Genomic DNA, 22,934 nt, shown 5'->3' on the forward strand with positions numbered 1-22,934 from the left:
CGCCAGACACACATACAAAACAGTCTATCTGCTCTCATGAGAATATATAAATAAATACCAGATATTTTGGCTGATTCTCTTAACTTTTTCATTTCATCATTGTGTACCAACATACTCGCTCTACCAACATGCTCGACCAGCTCCTCTTCAGGAACAGTTACAAGTGTTGGAACAAAACAGGACTATATTCATGGTTGGCCTAAAGAAACCAATGTTTTCAACCTAAAAAACATGAACAAAAGTAATGTATGGAAACAAGTTCAGTATGGACTGTCTAAATGTAAGTTCCGTTAAATTTCCAGCTGCTTTTGATGAAAGACGGAGGCTGCGTGCAGTAATAATCCGATGGATCTCGTCAGAATAGAAGCAGAGCATGTTCAGGTGTTAACGTGACGTCTTTCAGTCAGCTGAGTCTGGTCCCTGTACATCCCACAGGTCCACTTTCTGAGGTGCCGCTGACTGAGTCACCTGTAGTCTGGTAACAGTGATGCACATAGTCCTGATTACGGAGGTGCCAATGGGCAGCTCCAGTCTGCCGTTATTCTTTGATCTGGGTTATGCAGGGGATTACAGCCCGATCATATACAGAACGCTGTACCCAATGACTCTGACGTGGTGGAAAGAACTGCAGACAGATTAGTGCAGAGGCCACCGCTGCCGTGTGTTACTTTGCGTCATGCCAGCAGGTAAGATTCTTCCAACATGAAGCTCCGTCTGATCACGAGTCAAGCGGTCAACCTCAGTGACCTGAGGCTGATCGTGTACCTGCAGTTAATCGAAATATTATCGAAATCACAGGAGCTACAGTTTTCTGATGATAGTTAACATGTCACATAGATGATGCCAAGGCCTTTAAACCATTGATGTTCAATTGAGGGTTTTGACTAAATATCAGCCTAGGCAGCCATGGCGTAGAGGTTGGAGAAGCGGCTTGTGATCAGAAGGTTGATGGTTCGATTCCCCCATTGGACGGGCAGGAAAAACTTGAGTGTGGTGGAGTGATAATGCCCCCTCCATTAGCTGGCTGATGTGCCCTTGAGCAAGGAACTTAACCCCCAATATAAGCTCCCCGAGTGCTTGATGCACTGCTCCTGCATGTTTCAATCAGTGATGGGTTAAATGCAGAGAAGTAATTTCCCAGCTCGGGATTAATAAAGTAAATTAAAAAAAATAAAATAAAAACCATCATTGATATCATTAAGTCCTTTCTGTTCCTTTCTGATTTGAAAGGTCTGTCGGTAAGCAGCCCAGCTGACACTTGTGAGCAATGATGATATTTTCGTACACTTCGTGTGTATCACATCAATGTTTCTACAGTACGCGTCATATTCACATTTCATATTGCATGCATGAGACCTCCTTGTTGGGAGGTGGAGGTGGTCGGTGCTGCTGTGACACACCGGGACCACGTCTGCCAAGCAGGAGACCACAGTTAGGCCAAACTGATACTTAACATGTCTGTGAGGGTCCACCAGAATCCGTGTGACGTATATGACGTTATCAGAGGACGGACACGTAGGCTTTGTGCGAGTGTCCACGTACCTCCAGTTTTTTGAGACCCCCACGCCAGAACAAGCTAGGGGACATGTAGCTTGTCTTTCTTCAAGTGGACTCTGTAAAGTAGCATAAACTGAACCAGCATGTGTCCGTGGTGTCCACACAGAAGTGTTTTCTTTGCAGTCTAATAATCAGTTAAAACACCGGCCAGATGTTAAACCTTTGCCAGTCGAGTGCTCATTAGTGGTGTAAAGAGAGTTGGGCACGTGCACCCTCCTGCTGAGAGCTTATGGGTCATCAGGAGGCTGGATGGACACATGGTCTCAGGGCAGTGATGTCCAACAGTGAGCCACTCCCGCTGCACATGTCCTAAAGAAGAGACACACAGAAACTGAAACAGAAACACATAAATGCCATCACTGCAGGTTTTCTCTACAAATGAAGGTGAAATTATTTGAAAAGTAGAATTCCATCAAAGTTAAGCATCAGACATCTCAGTCTTTGCCGAATTATTTTTTTTCCATAACCACTCCAACTTCAAGTGCAGCACTTAATCAAATCCCTTTGAGACACTGTTTTACTGTTTTATGTGTGTCTACATTAACCAGGAAGACATCCTGATTAGTTTAGTGATTGATTGTAGGTGTGGAGGCTGGGGTTGGATTATTGTTCTGCCAAATGGGTGGCACTCTCACTGCCGGGATTTACACCAAAATGTGCATTGAGATGATCCAAGAGACTCCTGCAGGATGGAGGATGGAAGGGTTTTGCCTGAAGCAGACGGTGAGACGATTGCATAACAAAGGCGTCGGATACTCGGCCTTTCAGGAAGCTTCCTGCTGCATCCCTAATCTGCATCAACATATTCCAGGCTGCATTATCTCACATATCTTCAGGTCTCAGATCAGTGATTTCATCAGTGTTGCTTTGTGTTTTCTTGAAGTTTCTGAAACCAAACAGTACAGTAGGATAAGATAAAGCTCAAAATGAGACACTTTTATCCTGTTTTTCTTTCTGTAGAGCCTTTGATCATGAAGGGTACATATTGGAAAGCTTGTAAAATAAATTTTATTTACTGAAATAGCTTTCAGGCCATACATTTTTTTTAGAAATGGACTTTTATCTAAAATGATTCCACAGATCTAAACCACATAATGACGCAGACTACATCATTGCATCATCACGACTTCTTAAAAATGGAGTTTGGATGCTTAGATATGTGTAGATCATACATGTGAGGTGTTGGAGGCGGTGCGTCCATAATCTCCTGTGGGGCTCAGCATATAAGAGGGGCCCTAAGCACCGACTGGCCCTCACAGCAAGCCCAGCATAGAACTCCTCTCATCTGCTGGACACACGGGGCTGCGCTCACACACACACTCGTCTGGCTGTCCTTCACCCAGCAGCCGGTGAGTAGACGCACCGCATCACCACAGACAACCGCCACAGACAACCACCACAGACAACCACCACGGACGCTTTCATTCACTTACTTAGTGAAAGGTAGATGTGAACGACGGGGACGTTTCTACTCCGGAGCTGCGTGGAAGTCAGTGGATATCAGTTTCCTGTTGAGATGAAATGATCTGAACACGTGTAGATCAGGACAACAACGTTTGGTGCTACCATTCAGACCTAGCTTGAAAAGGAGATTTAGATCTCAAGAGGTCAAATAAACATCAGACAAATACAAGAACACACAAAACAAGACTTGTTCCTAAAATCTGAAAACAAATCTTGAAGGAAATAAGAAATCAGTTCTTGAACAAGAATAAACTTACAGTGTGATGTCAGCCTGTTTGGGACGATAAAAGGCCTGCAGTGTATTCGTTTGTTCTACAAAATGTTTTCATTTTGAAAGAAGAATTTTTGACACATTTTGGTTGGCACTAAAAACTGTCCCATTACTGAAGCTGATGCTGCTGGGTCAAAGACGGACAAGCAGGACTGGATGAGAAGGACAAAGTCCAACATGGCAACATTTTTGACCAAATACCTTAATGTGATATTGTGACTGTATTGTACAAACAACTAGATTTTTGATTAATAATCATCAGTAATGTGGAAATATTGTCTCATACACACACACACACACACAACTCTTTTTCAACATACAGAATCTTAATTCTAGAGCTTTGACAATATTTTTAGAGTGAATATGTATCATGGTCATCAGATCAAACAGTTTACAGCGGGAAGTGGACAAACCAGCACGCGTAGACAACACATGTCAGTACTTTTGTAGTTATGTTTTGATATAAAACTACTGTACGCTGCAGTATCTACAGTTTGTCTGTACAGTTTGGCTTTGTTAGACACTCACACACAACGTTACAGCAGTGTGAGCACATTGATGACTAAGACGTGTTCAGGACTGTCATTGTCATCAGTACACAGTGAGCGGATTGATCATTTAGACCCTCAGTGCCTGCTCAGCATGTCTTCCGTGTTGTCCTTGCCCTAACGAGATTACATGTGGAGGGCTGTCTTGAAACGTGTGTGTGGGGGTTCTTATTAACTTGAGCCAGGGATTATGGGAAAATTGGGTCATCCTGGCAGGACATGCTGTAAGGTAGCATCTCAGACATTCAGTCTCTTAGAAATATGAGAGTAAATCCTGGCTGCTGCTTGTCAGATTGATAAGAAGATTAGAGCCTGTAATGTCAGACAGAGGTGACGGAGGCTGCAGACCAACTGCTACACAAAACTCTGGGTTAAAGTGAGCATCTTGGATCACGACCCGACAGAGGAAAGTGGCTCATTCCCTCCTCTTTCTGTCTTTCTCGTTTTGCTAAATGAAAAGACATCATCACGACGACTACACTTCGCAGAGGTGTCTCCAAAGCCAAGAGCCTGAACACAGCTAACATAACTGCTCAAAATGAATCTTGAGCCCAAAGCTGAGATCAAGTCGGCCACCCGTGTCAGCGGAGGCCCCGCCACCCCACGCAAGGGACCACCCAAGTTCAAGCAGAGGCAGACCCGCCAGTTCAAGAGCAAGCCTCCAAAGAAGGGAATCCAGGGGTATGTCTCGAGCGACTTTTCTATAGAGGATTAGAAATAATGCCGAATTATGGTTTGTAATTGCTATTTTCTTTGCAGATTTGGTGATGATATCCCTGGAATGGAGGGCTTAGGCACAGGTGAGTTGACTTCAGGTTTTAAAATGCATTTCAGGTCAGTCTGTACAACCTGAAGCAGCCCAAATCACCTCGTTTCTGTGTCTTTTGTGGCAGACATCACCGTCATCTGCCCCTGGGAGGCCTTCAATCACCTGGAGCTGCACGAGTTGGCCCAGTACGGCATCATCTGAGCCTTCCCTCGTCTCCCTGCAGTCCTCCGAGGATTACAGGCCACATCCATGCACTTCAAACCATCTGCCTCAGGCTCCATCTTCTAGCTTTAAATGGAACTATTCCAAACAAACTGCAACCTGTAACAAACACAAAAAATGGAAAAAGTGAAAAACAGCTCACAAAAAAAACAAAAACAAAACAAAACCTCTGTCGTCTTTCACAGGATTCTTCTTCTGATTCTGCAGCTCTAACGCAACATCTGCTCATGTTTTTAGGATCTTTTGATTTGAGTCTCACATCTTCACTAGATCAGCACTGTTACTCTGAGCTCCATTTTCTCTTTTCCTGCTTCTCTCCTTTTCTCTTCGTTTCTATTCTTCCCACCGACAACAAACCTGAAACTTACGCAAGCAAGGAAGCCTCAGATTGAGTTTAAGTGACAAACCCGTGAAGTGGCTGGGTTCCCACTTCATGTGCTTCGGCGCCTCTTTTGCCATCTCAGAGGCTTGTCCATCCAAGCCGAACTTCTAAAATATAAAACCTGAATTCTGTAGAGACTGGACACCAGCTTGCCATTGCTGAGCGTAACATTTCAGTGGGATAAGGTTAATCAGCGGCCCTCTGTTCCCTCTGTTCTGACCAACCTTTAACTGCACCCAAATTTTCTACAATCACAATATGTGGAAGTCTGATGCATTTTAGGAAAACAAATCTTTAAAACCAAGTCAGCAGAGAATAAAGTCCAGGAAACCAGAATTCTTTCCTTGCAAAATACAACACTGACAGTTAATCTTAGATTGACAGCATCTCTGTCGATATTAGTTTCATATCTCTTCTTATTTGTACAATATTAATGTATATGAATATATGTATTTTATGTGTGCGTGTTTATTTCTCATACTTTCACACAACCTGTGTGTTTATATTTGTGTTTTTAAGCTCAATATTTAGCTCTCTTTTGTTGTTATCTTGTAGATTTCAAATTTTTTCCTCGTTGTCTTCACCTTTCATCCATAATTCATTCAGTTATTTGTTTGTGATTTCATCTTTGTTTCCTGTCCACTGTCCTCATCATTGATCTGCTCTTCTGTTCATGTTCAGACAGTGAAGAATTGCCCTCCTCAGCTCACATTAATCTGTTGTACACATGAGATCAATGTGTTTCAGATTATGATATAATTTCTGTAATCCTAATGTCGTCTTTTGAAACACCAACAAGATAATAACAAAGAAGTTGATACCTTCTCCCTGATGATAAAAAGCTGCTGATGGAAGAGTTGGTGGATTTGTCTCCAGATTGTGTTTACTGTGGCTGGACTGTGACAGAGTGGGATGAATGTTTTAGTGCACGCCCAGATGTGACCAGATGTGTAATGGAGCTTTGACCTCTCTACAGGATGAGGGAAAAAAATAAAACATAAAAAGAGGAAAATACAAATTGAGACTTATTTATTGTCATCATAATTGCTCCTTCAGTGATGATGTAGTTTGATATTGATCACTTACAGCATTTCATAAAAAGTAGGGTTAGCTCTGCAATATGACATGACATGAAGTGCAATTTGGTTACAACGTAAACAGCATCAAACACTTTCCATCTTTTAAAGTTTGAATGCAAGAGAGCTAACTTTTTTCCTTTATGTTAACTTAAATCTGTAAGTTAATGCTAAGCATGTAGCAGCAGTAAGTGCAGTCCTTCACCTGCTAACATACTGTACTTACTGTACGTGTGCCCTGTGTATGCACCCCGTCACTCCGAGGTCTTATTAAACAGAGTGTAAACCTAAATGCTGCATGCAGTCGGTTATGTACTATTGGAGTACCTGCCACGTTTCTGTTTCTTTTGGTTTGTGATTTTTTGGTTAAGCCTTAATTACAAATATGCACAAGCTGAAACGACCTCGAAGTGAATTTAATTACGTGAAACTGACTGATATGCAGTGAATATGGGACTCTTGATTCAGCCTTGTTTCTGTTCTGAATTTTACAAATTTATTGGCCTTTTGTTGCGCAGTCTTTTCTACATTACAAGAGAAGTGAAATGCGGAACGTTGCGTCCTCGGCTAAAAAAAGCGTGTTTCGACCGTGGTCGCTTCAGTGTGGGACCAGTGGGACCGGTCGGTCACTAATGTCTGCGGCACCCGGTGTTTGAGTTGTGTGATGGAGTTTCGTTGACGGACAGTAACACTACGTGAATTTTGTATTCAGTGTGTTTGTCTACCAACGCAGTGATATCTATCGGGGGCGCTCACCCGAGCAACATGGCAGATAATATTGTAAGTATAACGGCAGGTTGTCCTGAAGGCAGTGAGCGGTCGACTCGGCTAACGTTAGATAGCTTGTTAGCCGAAGTCCGGAGTGATGAGGCAGCAGAATTAGCTTGGTAGCTAGCGTTTACTCTCTATTAGCAAAGAGTGACTGAGGCCTGTTTGGCTAACCGGCTAATCTTAGCCTTTTGGCTAGCATCCTAATGAAAAGACTCATCGATAGCTAACAAGAAAGATACATAAGCGGCACCAATTCGGGGATAAGAATATCTGGAACGTTATTTAGCGGGCTTGTTTCATTAGCCAAACATTAGCTAGACTGTGCTTGATGGATGTAATTGAAGCCAAGATGTTGTCGATTCACTTAAAGTAATGTTTGTTGACTGTGAATAAGCCCCCACACTGTGACCGCTTTGGTTGACGTTGTTTGGTTTAAAATCAGTATCTTAATGGCCCAGTCCTATAGCTCTTTGTTGTTATGCACACACTCGTAAGCTAACGTTAATCTTACTTTTCTGCACTGTCATCGTTGTCAAGCCACTGACACCGCTGTAAAGAGGGGGAGTAAGGGGGAGTAGTACTCCTGTTATGACTGACAGGTGTTTGGAAGGCATATTAAAGATGTATGAAGTCCACGTTATTTTTGTCTGCAAGTGGCTAACAATGGAGCTCACCATCCCAGCCATTTATGTTTTATGTCCTTTTTTCAGATCATCAGGGTACAATCCCCCGATGGGATGAAGAAAATTCCTTCTACTAAGAGGGAGACAGCTGCTGCTTTTTTAAAGAAGGTACCTTGTGTAAAACACTTTTAAAGTCATGGGTCATACTGTTAAATTCATGTATTTCTTTATCTTTTTAAACAACATAGGTAATAACACTGTTAAAACATCACAACTCTTAAGTGAGTTTTTATCACGCAAGTGCCAAAGAGATCAGTCCGTTGCTGTCACAAAGCACACTTGCGTTTCCCTGGGCTTTGGCTGTGTGACTCATTGTTCGTTTGTGTATGAAGCTGTGCAGAAAGCACCAGAGCAGGTCAGCCATGTGCTGTTCCCGTGGAGGTGTAGTGGATTCTTTACTTTGCTCGCTTGTCATCACAGCTGCTTACCAGGTTGCAGTTTAGGAAATGTAAAATAAATAGACATTTACATTTGGACCCGAATTTGGATATGTTTGCCAGAAACTGACCTATTTTAGTTTTGCCTCATGTGACATCTGTTCAAGTGCATACAAAAATAATAATGTGTGGCTTTCAATCAGTGGATTTGAAAAACCTAAAATAGGATCATATTCCAGCAGGCCGTTAGCAGCAGAGCATTGCAGCAGCAGCTCATTAAAAATGTATGTATCCATGTTAAGGCAGGATTTTGGAGCCTGCAGATCAATCAGAGTATTTTTTTACTCCCTGCTGATTTGCAGCCAGCAATGAGTGGAATAGAAAACCACAATGCAGACGAGGCAGAGACAGTCTGCACCCCGCAGGTTGTGTTTCTGCAGCTGAGACAGAATAAAAGGAGCTCAAAGTCTGTCTTGTACAGTAGACAGTTCCACCCAGCATAGAGAAATACTGTCCATCTTGTTATGTGTAGCTTTAGAAAGATAATGATTTTATGCTTAGAGAACCTCATCGTAATATTACCAACATTGACTTAAATAAAAAACATGCAGTGCTAACCGTGAAGCCACTGCTGGATATTTGATGACGGTCTGTTAGTTTGATGTCGCAGGGTCAGTGGAGCTGTCTTTTATTCCAAGATAATCACTCTTTTCTTATGTTAAAAGTTCACTAATGGCTTTTGAATTAAATGATGAAATACGCGCGTGTGACCAGCATCACACCGATTGTCTGTCTGATATGTGATGTGATGATAAAATGCTGTGGGGTTCTCTGTTGGCCAGAGTGCTCTTAATAGCTTAGTCTATCTCGCTGTGCGATGACCTTAAGAATCTTTGTGTTAATCTGCTTTACCCTTTACACATGCACCCTTTTCACTGGCACACGTTGGTCTAAAGTGTTTCCTGTGGATTCATCTTCTGAGACATCATGCACATGATTAGCTCAGACACATTGAAAACATTGTGTGCATTGATCATCTCAACAGCAGAAGCATTTCATGGTGTTGATAGTTAATTCTGATCACCACTCTGCATTATTTCTGTCTCAGGTAGCCAAAGAGTTTGGGTTCAATTCCAATGGCTTTTCTGTTTACCTGAACCGCAACAAGACCGGAGAGATCCTTTCCCAGAACAAAACTCTGAGCCTGCTTAAGATCAAGTGAGTAAAAGCAAACGACGTTGAGTTCTGTTACATCTGGATTTTACAACTCAGCCCTCATTCAAGTTGTGCTCCGTGAGCCCTTGAAAAAACAAGCCCGTAGTAACTTGAAAAATTTACTTAAATATTGAGATTAAGTGTGGCTGTTAGAGCATTTTGGAGTTACTTGGTGTAGTTCACAAAAAGAGCCAAAAGAAAACGTGTGTTTTTCAGAGAAAGCAGACTTGATGTAAACATGTTTAATTTTGTATAATTTAATCAGTTCAGTAGCAGTCACATGTCCATGTTTTGTCTGATCTCCCTTGCAGGCATGGCGACATGCTGTTTCTGTTCCCTTCTGGATCTTCTTCCTCCTCTGGGGAGGTGATGGACACAGCCACCCCACACTCGTCTTCATCACTACCATCCATCTCATCTTCGTCGTCCTCTTCTTCGTCCTCTATGATTCCGCGGTCCCTCTCAGCACCCCAGGTCCAGGAGGATGAGATCGATCAGTATCTGGCCAAGCAAGACGGCAAGATCTACAGGAACAAAGATCCTCAGCTGTAAGAAACAGACCTACTGCAAACATCCAAATTAAATACAAATATCAGCTATGTGATGACTCTTCTCTTGACACAGATGTCGCCATGGTGCCCTTGGAAAATGTGTGCACTGTGTACCATTAGAGGTAAAAGAGTTCATTCTTGCTTTTCCTTTAAACTAGGGAAGCTGTGATGTTTGCACCACTACTGTTGGACACGTGTATCCATTACTTATTGAAACTTTGGCTTCTTTTATTTTTGTCAGCCTTTTGATGAAGACTACCTGAATCACCTTGACCCACCAGTGAAGCACATGTCATTCCACGCGTACCTTCGCAAGCTGACCGGTGGAGCTGATAAGTGAGAAGTTGTTTTTGGTTTTTCAGCTGGAAATCCACTATTTCTGGTCACATTCTCACACTCTTTTGATGTCCTGCAGAGGGAAGTTTGCAGCTCTGGAGAACATAAGCTGTAAGATCAAGTCGGGCTGTGAGGGCCACCCTCCCTGGCCGGACGGGATCTGCACCAAGTGCCAGCCGAGTGCCATCACGCTCAGCAGACAGGTATGTGGCCTGTATGCTTTCAGGGTGCAGTGTTGCAGGTGATGACCATAATTACAAACAAGAATCAGCCAGGAGTCTGGGTTTCTGGTGCAGGATTATGTTAAATATTCCTGTGAGTTTGTAATTATTCAGCAGGCGACAATAGCTAACAGCAATGTTGTTTTCTTTAGTTACTGTGGAGGGTTAAAACCAAAGGAAATGTTTGAATGAGGCACAGTTGTCTTGTAGACGTTCACCTGGTGTGTGTTACTGGTCTTCATTGCTTTCAAACCACTGGCCAACAGTACTGGTGTGAATATGTGTTGTACAATTGATCAAAGGTTTGTGTGCGTGTGTGAAAACACTAATTTTTCTCCCTACCAAATGATTGGAATTGCTCTGTTTATCAAGGACTTTAATCCAAAGCTCTTTACTGTCTGCCTTTCAGTCACACACACACCCCACACACACCGATGGTAGTGAGCTACCATACAAGGAATAATCCCCCAGACAGGACAAGCAGAGGATCGAGCTGCCAACCTTTTGACAAACCTCAACTTGTGTCTGAAAACACTCGTTCTTCTCTTAGAAATACAGACACGTGGACAACATCATGTTTGAGAACCACACCATTGCTGACCGCTTCCTGGACTTCTGGAGGAAGACGGGCAGTCAGAGGATGGGATACTTGTATGGCAGGTTCACTGAGCACAAAGACATCCCGCTGGGCATCAGAGCTGAGGTGGCTGCCATCTACGAGCCGCCGCAGGTGAGCAAGTCCTTCTGAAGTGCCTGCTGCAGCTGCTCCAGCAAACATGTTTGATCGATTTCCTTGCTACAGTGTGTTTACTACACTGTAATTTGTCTGTCTATCAGTGAGTCATGCTGCCCATTAACTTTATAGTAGCTCTTTGTTTTAATTTAATCGAGACTCTTGTGTTTCAGAATGCCACTCAGAACAGCCTGGAACTGATGGACGATCCTAAAGCTGCAGCTGTGGACGAAATTGCTGCTAAACTGGGCCTCTGCAAGGTTGGCCTTCATGTCTTGCTTGCTCTGGGTGACACTCCCACTTAGTTTCACACAAAGTGTATGCAGCAGCGCAACAAGTTTTGTAAAGTGAATCCGTGCTTCTTTGTCAAGGTGTTCCTGCAGTCTCGTCATTAAAGCGTTTGGCTCCTGAGTCGATTTCTGTTCATCAAACTGAGCTTTTTATCAAAACAAACTGCTTCACATTGGCCTGTTAAACATGACAAACTTGTTTCCCTTGATGAACCAGGTTTAAATTTGTTTATTGCACAAGTCTATCACTTGCTGCCAGTATCATTTGTTTGGCCGTTTTAAAATATATTAAGCTTTGTTTTCATTGTGTGGGGTACAGGTACAAAGCCAGTGAAATTAAGTTAGAAGCAGCAGTTCAGTAAAATGCTTTGAAAATGATTTAAACAACATATTGATAATCAAAATAGTTGCAGACTGATAAACAGAATGTCTGGTTCCCCAGGTGGGCTGGATCTTCACTGACCTGGTCTCTGAGGATACGAGGATAGGCACTGTCCGCTACACGAGGAACAAGGTGAGGACGCAGCTCACGCGCACATGACCTCTTCATCATTTTAACCTGCTGCTTTCAGCCAAGATTTCTCATTGTCCTCACTTCTGTTAGGACTCGTACTACCTGAGCGCAGAGGAGTGCATCACAGCGGGATACTTCCAGAACCTTCACTCAAACCCCTGCAGACTCTCTCGAGACGGACATTTTGGCTCTAAATTTGTGACCGTGGTGGCAACAGGTGTGTTTTCAGACTGTACAGAGAGCCAGTAGAGCTGAGAAACTTCCTGGTGAGAGGTGAAAATTACACCATGAATTTCTGTGAAGTGTGTCTAAGCATTGTCTGTTTTATTACTTTTATCCCTTTAATGTACGTACGTGGTAGATGTGGTCATTTTGAGGCTGGTGTAGTCCAAGCCACATGCTCTGAGGCTCTGACTGGTCTGTGGGATGGAGGCCAACTGTTTTCCCTTCCTTCTGTGGCAACCACATAAGACCTCTGAATAATATTTGTTCCAGATAAGCACAATACAAAGCAGCGACCTCATCCCTGTCACTTACTTTGATGAGGCACTGGAGGCCAAAGCTGAGCTCATGGCCACACATCTGACGCCAGCTGGGGCGAAGTCCATCTGTTTTACTTTCACTTGAGTAAAGATGTCGTCTGTTTGCAAATGACTTGCATGTGTAAAGCTGGAGAGCCTTGGGACATAATAACACGCTGACATAATAATAGCTTAATAAGTGGAGATGTACTCTCACATGTTCTCTTTAACAAGAAGCAGAGGTTGGACTCTGTTAGTTAAGCAGCCCCTCAGTATTTTTAAAAAATAAAGTAACAAAGCTTTTAGTAAGAGTAAGTAAGTAACAGAGTTACTGGAAGTACTGTGAAAGTCACATTGACATGTTTGTCCATCTGTGTCCTCTGTATGCAGGTGGTCCAGATAACCAGGTGCACTTTGAAGGATATCAGGTGTCCAATCAGTGCATGGCTTTGGTGAGAGACGAGTGCCTCCTGCCCTGCAAAGATGCTCCCGAGCTGGGATTCGCTAAGGAGTCGAGCCCTGAGCAGTACGTACCTGATGTCTTCTATAAGGTGAGACTCCGTACGTGTCGCAGTAACACATGTTGAACTGGAGCGATCCATCATATACAGAGGTTTTCAGGTTTCAGTCACTGAGCAGAATAATGACATGCAGAGCTACAATGAGTTGGCTCATCCAGGTTTTAGTTTGGTTCTGATCCTGCTGTTTTTTCCTCTTTTCATCCATAAGGACAAAGACAAATTTGGAAATGATGTCACGTTCCTGGCCCGGCCTCTCCCTGTGGAGTACCTCATCATAGATGTGAGTTAGACGTGTCATTACAGATCTTCTGAACGCAGCATCAAGTCTTAATAAAACGCTGTCCTGCTGCTGCCTTTGTGTATGATGTTCCTGTGTTTTTTTCTTACTGCAGATAACTACCACTTTTCCAAAAGACCCTCAGTACACCTTCTGCTCCACACAACGTTTCCCCATTGAGAACCGTGATATTCTGGGAGAGACACAAGTAAGTAGTTTCCACATAAACTTTGATTTTTCCAAGGGGAAGTGATTTCATACAGTTTCTTCTTAAATATACCTGCTTCCATTCCTACAGTACAGAGTTGTTCTGTTTACTGTGAGTAACGTGTTCACTTCATGTTTTGGAGAAAGGTGGTGGTGTTTTGCTCGTCAGACCACTTGAACCTTTACCTCGGCCTGTATTTCACCTCGACATGAGCAGTCACTGTCAGTGCCGGACAGAATTATTGGGACCTTTGGATTCCATGACCACCAGAGGTCAGAAGAACGTTGACGTCTTGTTTTTTTGTTGTTTGCAGAATTTCCACAGTTTAGCGACGTATTTGTCCCAGTGCACCTCCACGGCATTCCTGGACATCGTGTCAGACTTCCATCTGCTCCTCTTCCTCGTCACCAACGACGTCATGCCTCTGAGAGTAAGACAGCTCCTCAAATCTTTCTCTATTCCAGCTTCCCGATTGTTTCCCAGCTGTGCTGCAGAATAGAATTTTCCAGTCTGGAAGTGGTTACTGGTGTGAGGATGTTTTCACTCAGAGCTTTTATTCATGCTGACAGATTTTTTTAACTGGCCTGTGGCCCAGCATGACGATCAAAGCAAAAATGTTTTTCTGTGTTGGGATAATAATGAACTGCTTGATCAGATTTGTCTTTGATAAAATCCAGACTTTGAAAACCACGAGCCACGAGGGGTCAGTTTCCTCAATCTGTCCGTGTCTCGAGGATGGATCAGAGTGTGTGTTTGTTTCTGCAGGACAGCATCGGCTTGCTACTCGATGCGGTGAGGACTTCTAATGAGGATCTGGCGCAGACCTGGAAGAAGTCGGAGCAGTGGGCCACCATCGAGCAGCTGTGCAGTAAGTCGCAGCTGATCACAGTGGGCACGATGGCGCACTCTGACTCGGTTTTGCCTGCCTGCTCTCAGTTTGTCTTGTGCACTAGAGTTGGAATGATTGGTTGATAAATTGATTGACAGAAAGTAATTTGATAATTTCACTGATGTGAAATGTGTTTAAAGGCATAATATGCTGCAGTTTTTAGTTGGTGTTTTAAGCAATTCACCATCACCAAACCAGCTCATATCCCGTCATCTGTTTCCTGTCCTTCCAGGTACCGTTGGCGGGCAGCCCTCCAGCTCTCTGGGTTATGGGGCGATGGGTGGCCCCTCAGTCCCCGCCTCCTCCTCAGCCATGTGGTCCTGCCTTCACTGCACCTTCATGAACCAGCCCGGCACAGAGCACTGTGAAATGTGCAGCCTGCCCCGTAGTTAAACCCCCCACCCCCCCATGGCCCTGATCTTATCCCGCCCAGCCAATGACATCACTGCACCAGGACCAGCTGCGAGATTTTGGATGCCCTTTTGGTTTTCTTTCGCCTCTGTCCTCTCATCTCACAGTGTGAAAGAGATGCACTCGTTTACATCAGATTTAAAGAGTAAATAAAATGAATCCAGACTGTTTTTTTCTCTCCCTCCTCACGGCAGCTCTCGTGAGTGTCGGGCTTCGTTTAGCACTTTTGGCTGAGGCCCTTTTCCCTCGACCCACAGAGTAATGGCCCCTCAGATAAATCCTGCTGTGACTCAGGACGACAGCAAAGACTCTCACATCAGTGCCCCTCTCACTCTCACAACGTCTTCTGGAAAATCTCGCTGTGTATGACACTGTTATTTAAGTCTTTTTGTTTCTTTTTTTTTTAAATCTGATTGTAGCGGTAAAATTTGAATCTTCAGCATGGATTCTTCGCAGTCAGGTGTTAAAAGGTCTGTTTGACAAGGCCCTTAAAGTACAATCATCGGTCAAAGCTCAGACCTGAAAACTCTTTAGAGCTGTAGAGTAATTCCAGTTCAGTAGAGAGTTTATATTTTCAGTATTAAATTACTTTAAAAATAAGCCCTGAAAAGACATACACAAAAAGCTGTTCACGCCCAACGTTTTGTGTGCTGATGGTGATTTCTAGCATCTGGACTGATGTCATACCAACTTCTCGTGGTTCCTAAAGATCTTTTTGCTGGTTTGTTGTAGCCTCTGGATTTGGTGGATTGAAGACAAGAAGGCATAATATGTAGCTTATTTTATCAGCTGTATATTCTGTTTCTGATAAAACGCCATCCATCGCCCTGATTGTCGTTACTGACTCGCACTGTATTAGCCGTGAGGTGCTTCTAGAAACAACTGGTGCTCTGTCACTCCCTACCTGTGCTTCTTTTCAGACCATGTGCTTCTCTGCTGATGGGGCCCCTCTCGGTTTTTTCCATCGCTCAGCCTTCAAAAGACTTTGCAGGGGTCGCAGGTCAGCAGGGGAGTAAAAGATGCCTTGTCCCATCTGATGTCTGTGCTGGAGGTCGAGCAGTGTTTAAGAAAACCTCGTCTGTGTTTGCACATTCTCTGTGCTTTCAAGCAAAAGGCCTGAGCTTCTTCCTGCTTGAGGCGAGGAAGATGTTCAGCACACAAGTTCAGACTGATGTTTTCTGCTTTCTCGGCCTGCAGTTCTCAGCAGTGTAGCAGGTTGGGCTGCAACTAACGATTCATTATCAGTGAATCTGATGATTATTTTCTTGATTAATTGTTTCATCTGTAACATGTCACAGATTTCTCATCACAGTTTCCCAGGGCCCAAATTGCCTCCTTGGTCAAACTAATAGTCCAAAACCTGAAGGCTCTTCACAGATGACAAAGAAGCCAGCAAATGTTTCAAATTTGTGCTTTAAAAACAACTGAAATGATTACTCCATTATCAAAATATTTGGCAGCTGATTTTATTTCAATCCGACTAATCATTGCTGCTCCAGCAGCTGTGCTCCAAAGCAACGTGAAAAGCACTTAAGTCCCCTTATGGCACTAAAAAGAGAAACATCTTCTTGTTTCCCTCCAGTTGTATTCGGCTTACAAACAGTTCATGCTTCTCTGCAGAGGTGGATGAAATTCAGTTTGTGGTGCTAAGAGCATTAAAATGCGAGATTTTAAAATTCAACAGTCAGTAGTTTTCAGTTAATCTCAGAAACATCTTAAACCTGTACAAACAAAAACACTAAACCTCCATATACAGACAGCGCAGTGCTACATGAGGAAATCATTTTATTTCCAGTAACTTCAGTGGATTAACCCTTTAGCACATTAGTCAGCAATGGACATACTGGGGTCGTTGGTTAAAATTCTCTTTTTTGTTTGTTTCAGCCATGTGACTAACAACGGGACCAAATCTTCACTGAAGTCATGAAGGATCAGTTGTGGTTGCGCGTCGTTAACATGTCGACATGTGGCAGCAAAATGTTACTCTGAGCTGCTCCACCCAACATGCTGCTAACAGTGTTAACACGCAGCCATTCAGCTAAATACACCATCACCTGTAGTCCAGATGGAGGGCGTCTCACTCATGGTACGAAACGGCCAGTGCAGCACTGAAGCTAACAGACGCACCACAGTTGACGTGTGCAACCAAAATGGTCTTTCATGACTTGAATTCATTTTTCATATAAAATTGGGGAATTGGCTTCAACTAATTTGAAAATGAGTGTTACAAAAGGAAGTGACTGATGCTAACAAAAAAGCTAACAATTCCTCCTAATCCTGATTTATTGTTATTATTTTTTTTTTTTTTTAGTTTTTTCATCCTAAATTTGTGCACTGTTACATGAAAAGGGTTTTCCAGCTGGTGGTCAAACTGAATCCCGTTGCTTTCGTGGGGAAACGGGCCTCTTCAGAGGGCGGGTCGCGGGTGGTGGGCTGCAGATTTGCTATTTATGAGACGTGTGCTTCTTCCTAAGAGCTTGACTGTAATTCCATTCATGAAGTGAGAATATATTTTTAGTTGTAGATGAATTTAAAAATGCTTGAAAAAAAAAATAATTTTTTGTTTTCTTTTTGCCTGGTGATATCACTTCCCCCCCCCAACCCGACCCTCGTGTGGATCCTCAAGAGCGATTTATCTGATGTCATGCTAAGGGACGGCAGTGACCTTTTCCTTTTGTATTGATCCAAGGGCCGTTTGCTGAGCAAGCATGCTCTTGGAGTTACAGCCGGCCCTCACTTTCCACTGAACTGACTGAGGGCCCTGAAAGTTGTATGCTGTTGATCTGGATTTGAAACAAAACAAAATAAAAAACAAACAAAAAAACCAAAGAATTTCTGTTGCAGATGTTGATGTCTTTGTTTGATGACTGTCTGCTTAGATTAAATCAGAAAGGTCCTGACTGATGACACGAGAGCTTCTCAGAAGTGAAGCCAAAACATCTGGACGCCCCCTGGTGGCTGGCTGCAGTACAGAAACTCCTCCCCGTCCATGTTAGCAGATGGGACGCTGACACTCACAGTACACGTCACTCCACTTCCTCCCACTGACTTGTGTGGTGGGAGGAAGTGGAGCCCAGTCGTCCATCTTTACATGTCAGTGGTTCAGATATTCAAATCATTTTGAGTTCTCATTTGTTGTACATTTATTTACAATGAGCACGGACAACTTAAAAATTATAGAATTCTCTATTTTAGTTCTAACCACTGCTGGACTATATGACCAAAAGTATTTGGACACTTGTTTTAGAGCTGTTTTTCATTAACAATTCATAGTTTCATAGTATTCATAGTTTTCAAAAGGGGAAAACTTCAGTGGTATTTCAGACAAAAGTGTGTTTTGAGGAGTTTGGCGAGGGCCCTTCTCAACATGACAGTTACCACCTGTCCAATATCAAATTTTTGAGGCTGATACTCATTGACATCTCCCTGGTTTTCGCCATCCCGTCCACTTCAGTCAAAATATGCTTAAGTGCAAGTGTCCATGTAGTTCAACATTGTTAACATCGTCTGCACTTCATATGCATTTTCATTTTCTTTGCTCGTTCTGTCTCGTTAAATGTTGGTTATAAACTGCCAGCTGGGAATTAAGGAAGACCTTGATGGAAAACAGCAACTGCAGGTCGGCCCTCGGCAGGGCTTGACTTTGAAGTGAAATCCTGATATATGATGCTCAGATGGGAGTGGGAGCTCGGGACCCTCCCTCCTCTGCACATGAAGACAGTTTTTGTCCTCACCACATTGCTTGACTGTCACCGCAGGTACGTTTCCTACTTTAACTCTTGAGTTGGGGCTTTATACTTCATTTTGGGTGCAGTTCACAGCAAAGGATTGTGTGTGTGTGTGTGTGTGTGTGTGTGTTTGAGGTTAAGGATGTTACAGATGAAGCCTGCTGGAGTTCTGTTCATCTTATCAGTGACTCTGAGTGCTGCTCAGAAACTGAAAACAACCCCGAGAGCAGAGTGGGAGTACAGGAATGAAGGTGAGCAGTACAGTCAATACTTTTACCCTCTCTTGTACTAAAGAACTTAGAGTTTTGGGTACCTCACTTGTTGTGTTTCCTCAGCCACATTTCAGTGGGAAATATTCATTTCTCAGAACTTTTACTGATTTGCAGGTGAAATTTCTGGAGTAAATTTGTTGTTCTAACAGCATTTCAGAGTGAGGCAGGTCCTAAACACACCTTAATGTACAATTTCAAGTTACTGGTATTTACTTGGGTATTACAACGTACTGCTACTTCGTAGTTCTACTCTATTACATTTATTTGATAACTGTGCAGATTCAGATGAATATTACAAAATATAATCAGTAAATTCTGATTTCATATGATGAATCATGTGAGAGTCACAAGCTGCCCAGCAGTTTGAACAGCACACAGGACTCGTAGCCTCCGCTGGCTAACAGGTTTATGTGGGTTTTACTTTTTAAACAAAGTGATTTTATCTTTACTTTTAAACTGAAATGTAACTTGTTCTTTATCTTGTTTCTCATTATTGTGTTGCATGTGAAAATGTTTCACTTTTGAACTAAATTCAGACCGGTTTTGTCCCAGATGTCTTTGACCAGCAAATCATCAAATCTGACTGACTTACAGAGTAGATATTATTATTCAGTATAAACTCTGTATTGTTACTAATATCTTTTTAAAGTACTTTTTTCCTTTTTGTTTTTCACTCCAGCGTTCCTTCTTTGCTTCTTTCTTTCTCCTCCTTTTCATCCCTCCATCTTCCCCCTTTCATTCCATATTGCGACCTTGTTCCTCCACTGGAGATCCTTCAGTGTCCGTTAGCCGTTTGATTCATCACGTCCTTGTTGAGCTGCTGTGTTTTACTTGTCTGTAGCAGAGAGGGTGAACACCAGAGGCTGTGCAAACCTCACGCTGGTTTTAGACAACTGGAAATACGCCATCATGACGCAGGTCAAGGATCTGCTGCTGCATGACCACAGCACCGTGCTGCCGGACTACGGGAGGTGGGGACCTCCTGGGAGGTTTTATTGGTTTAATGAAGACTGTTTTCCTGTTTTCACATCATCATCATCATTGCTGATGTGCTGTTACTGAGAGGGGTAAATTGTCTTTGGTCTCAGGATCCAGCCGCTGTCAGACGCCCTGGGAGATCTCTACAAGGAGTTCAACGCCCTGAAGGAGCGCCTCGCTGAGCTCACGGCCAAGTTTGACGGAGTCGAGGCCTTCGTGGACAACATGCGATCAGGAAGGAAGCCTGTCCCGCTCCGAGGTGAACCCCGACCCCTGGGGTTGCTGCCAGGAGGGGAGACCGAGACCACGGCCACTGATCCTGGAGCTCGACAGCAAAGAAAGAGAAGCAGGATTGTAGTGCGGAGGATCAAGAAACCTGCAGGTCCACAGGACTGAAACATGGACTGGACGAACTGTGAGCCACAGCATCATATTCCTGTTTAAATCTTACTGTGGTCTCAACTGAGTTCAGTTCACGAATTGTTTTTCTGTCCATCACCACCTCCATGATTTACCAAAGTAGAAGCTGTTTGGAAGGCCTCTCATGCTGGGTAACTGCAGCCGTACCTGCAGAGCAGTCGACATGACAAGCAGTCTGAAAACAAGTGAGAACCAGTAGAATAATAAATATTAAAATATGTCATCGTTGTGCTGAAGCTGACTGTAACTTTTCTCACTGGACTCCTTCTGCTCACCCGCATATCAGGAGAAACAGTGCACACCTTTGCCTGATCTCATGTACTCAACAGTATACAGCTATACTCTACTCTGCCACTAGGTGGCTCCACACCATCAGGAAGATGTCGATCCTTATGTGTTTAGTTCATAGACGAGAAAATATGAATTGTGAAATTTGGGGTTTTGGGAGGCTGCTGTTATACTTAAGCTATAAAACTTTGATTATTCTTCTTAGTACCAGAGGCTGATATTTTATTTTAGAGTCAATGATATCAACACATCATCAGCTGATGATATTACTGTGCATCCCTGCTGAACTAACATTAAAGTCCGGTCTGTTGCACATTGTGACGTTGACAATAACTGCCAGATTTAAACAATAAAACGCTGACATACACACATAATGCGCATGTGCTGAAACGGCCCGTGGGTCTCCTGTTCACCGGTTCACCTGGTTGCCTCCTCGCTGTTCAGTGTTGTTCTTACTGTTACAGAAAGTTACAGACTTTCTACACTCAGATTTTCAGTGAAATTCATATGCCAGGAAAAGAGACAAAACACACAATACACAAAGTCAAACATGAATTCGACTCGTAGCATTTTACCTTACGTACCTTTTGTTGATAACAGGCTAGTTTTATACTTTAAATTCAGTAACGCAGGACTTTTACTTGTGGTGGAGTATTTTCAGTGTGTTAATGTAGGACCTCAGCTTGTACTTTGGTAAGAGTAATTGTACTCAACACTGTTAAGAAACACACAATCACACCAAAGTGTTGTGATGAAACCCGCCTGAGAGCCGCTCTGAGTTTCCGTTCTGCACAAACTGAACAGGCTGAGTTTCTTGTTTGGTGAGACTCGGACAGAAATGAAACTGAAAGGACTTGCTGCGGCTTAGGGACAGTCGAGAAACGAGCTGCTAAATCAAGACGTAGAAAACTTTTACGCCGTTTATTATCTGACCTGAACCGCCTTAAAGACGACTACTGAGCCGAGTGTGTTTGCCCACGTAGTTCAGATAGAAAGCCTGGAGCTCGTGTTGGGAGACAAGCGCCAGCTGTGGGGCGGCTGACGAACTGCCGGACGGTCCCTTACAGGAGGTCTCAGCAGGTCTCATCGGCACTGCGGTAGTTCTGATCTGACGGTCTGATCGCCTGAGCTCCCAGCTGAAAAGGTACGTAAACAAACCATAAAACCTAAATGTTTCCGTTCAGTAGAGATCAGCACGGCTGAGCTGCACCGTCAGCCTGCCACCGTTTAAAGGATTTGAATTTCATTTTTACAGGATTTGTTTTGAACTCTTAAACTCGAACTTGAAGTGTTGTGAACAAGCAATTTTAAGACGTCTCACTGCACTCACTTTTGATTGTTTTCTGAAAGTTAATCGACAAAGTGATTCCTGGGGCAGGATATTCTTATTATGTGCACAAATTCCCTCAGGAGGATGAAACCAGATGTGGCAGCATTTCTCACTTGTTTCCTGCCTTTAATCCAACTTAACAGGACATCTCACACATGTGGGATGTGATTGTGTGGGACTTTTTATACTCAAAGACAGATAAGAGGGGGGCAGATGGAGCAGGGAGCAGGAGGCCTCCACAGCCCCTCTGGGTCACAGGCGAGAAAGGAGGATGTTCCAACCAAAAGATCCTGCAAAGGAAATAAGGTAGACATATAATCGTGAGCGCAGATATCAGGGGTTTAATATAAAACCAGATATGTGATAAGGTCAATGTGTATTCCAGGACCGAGGACGAGCAGGTCTCAGCAGGAAAGCTCAAGACAGAGAGAGAAGGAAAAAGAGAAATAAAAGAAGAAAAAACAGCAGCTTAAATGTAAAAGGAGACGATAAAAGTGAAGAATCCAAGACAGAAGTTGTGGAGACTACAGGCACCCAAACTCAGGAGAGTGTGCCTGTAGAAACACGACCTGACACACATCCAGAAGTGGAAGACAAGTTGCAAACTGTGCAAAAAAGTGGAGACCTGCGACACAAAGATGCTAAAGTGGTGCAAGCTGGGACTCAAACATTAAAATGTAAAAGCAGAAACAAATTCACACAAACTCCGGTTGTTCGTCAGAGCAACCAGGAAACACAGACGGACTTCCCTGTGCCAACACAAGACGGCACCAATGCTGCTGAGTCAGGGCTAAAACAAGGTGAGCACACACCTCACGACAACACTGTTCAGACTCGATCGAGGCCAAATGAAAAGCCAGACAGTCACCAAGCATCACCAGCCAAAGAGCAAAACCCTGAGAAAGACGCAAAGTCTGAGGAGGGGAATCCGCCTGCAGGACCGGCTGACCTAACCGAGTCCCAAGCTGAAAAAGGTGCCAAACCAAAGTCTTACGCCAAAGCTGTGTCTGAAGGGGGCAGCAGTGAGCAACAGGCCACTAAGGAAGCCAAAGCAGCAGATAAAAGCCTGAAACCGTCCCAAAGCACGCGGTGAGAGTAAACTCCACATTGA

The 22,934-nt window shown here is 43.5% G+C and overlaps 4 protein-coding genes across 6 annotated transcripts in view; all 4 read left to right on the plus strand.

Annotated features, from left to right (window-relative positions):
* Positions 1-61: 61 nt before the first annotated feature.
* pde6gb (phosphodiesterase 6G, cGMP-specific, rod, gamma, paralog b) lies at positions 62-4,960 on the plus strand. 2 transcript variants are annotated; one of them, XM_046377997.1, is made up of 4 exons: positions 62-263; positions 4,391-4,521; positions 4,600-4,640; positions 4,734-4,960. In XM_046377997.1, the coding sequence occupies exons 1-4, from the start codon at positions 249-251 to the stop codon at positions 4,808-4,810; spliced, it is 264 nt and encodes an 87-aa protein (XP_046233953.1). In that variant the 5' UTR covers positions 62-248; the 3' UTR covers positions 4,811-4,960. The 2 variants fall into 2 exon arrangements, with proteins under 2 accessions (XP_046233953.1, XP_046233952.1); XM_046377996.1 differs by lacking the exon at positions 62-263 and having other exon boundaries at positions 4,008-4,521.
* Positions 4,961-6,884: 1,924 nt separating this feature from the next.
* On the plus strand, positions 6,885-15,633 carry nploc4 (NPL4 homolog, ubiquitin recognition factor). The gene is made up of 17 exons (XM_046376972.1): positions 6,885-7,069; positions 7,771-7,851; positions 9,229-9,338; positions 9,647-9,883; positions 9,960-10,008; positions 10,128-10,222; positions 10,302-10,425; positions 10,994-11,173; positions 11,350-11,436; positions 11,909-11,980; positions 12,071-12,197; positions 12,892-13,052; positions 13,231-13,302; positions 13,415-13,507; positions 13,821-13,937; positions 14,273-14,375; positions 14,629-15,633. The coding sequence occupies exons 1-17, from the start codon at positions 7,055-7,057 to the stop codon at positions 14,787-14,789; spliced, it is 1,884 nt and encodes a 627-aa protein (XP_046232928.1). The 5' UTR covers positions 6,885-7,054; the 3' UTR covers positions 14,790-15,633.
* Positions 15,634-18,176: 2,543 nt separating this feature from the next.
* LOC124052565 lies at positions 18,177-20,582 on the plus strand. The gene is made up of 4 exons (XM_046376976.1): positions 18,177-18,565; positions 18,671-18,786; positions 19,649-19,778; positions 19,896-20,582. The coding sequence occupies exons 1-4, from the start codon at positions 18,471-18,473 to the stop codon at positions 20,179-20,181; spliced, it is 627 nt and encodes a 208-aa protein (XP_046232932.1). The 5' UTR covers positions 18,177-18,470; the 3' UTR covers positions 20,182-20,582.
* A 918-nt stretch (positions 20,583-21,500) lies between these two features.
* The window catches only part of rnf213b (ring finger protein 213b), a 29,501-nt gene continuing 28,067 nt past the window's right edge, over positions 21,501-22,934 (plus strand). Inside the window, exons 1-3 of one of the 2 annotated variants that reach the window (XM_046376968.1) lie at positions 21,501-21,637; positions 22,018-22,129; positions 22,209-22,912. In XM_046376968.1, the coding sequence (XP_046232924.1) occupies positions 22,037-22,129; positions 22,209-22,912 (797 nt within the window). In that variant the 5' untranslated portion in view covers positions 21,501-21,637; positions 22,018-22,036. Of the gene's footprint in view, positions 21,638-21,966; positions 22,130-22,208; positions 22,913-22,934 lie in introns of both variants that reach the window. The other variant, XM_046376967.1, reaches the window with a different exon arrangement.

Source organism: Scatophagus argus, chromosome 21 (genome assembly GCF_020382885.2).
Source record: "Scatophagus argus isolate fScaArg1 chromosome 21, fScaArg1.pri, whole genome shotgun sequence".
Classification (NCBI taxonomy): Eukaryota; Metazoa; Chordata; class Actinopteri; family Scatophagidae; genus Scatophagus; species Scatophagus argus.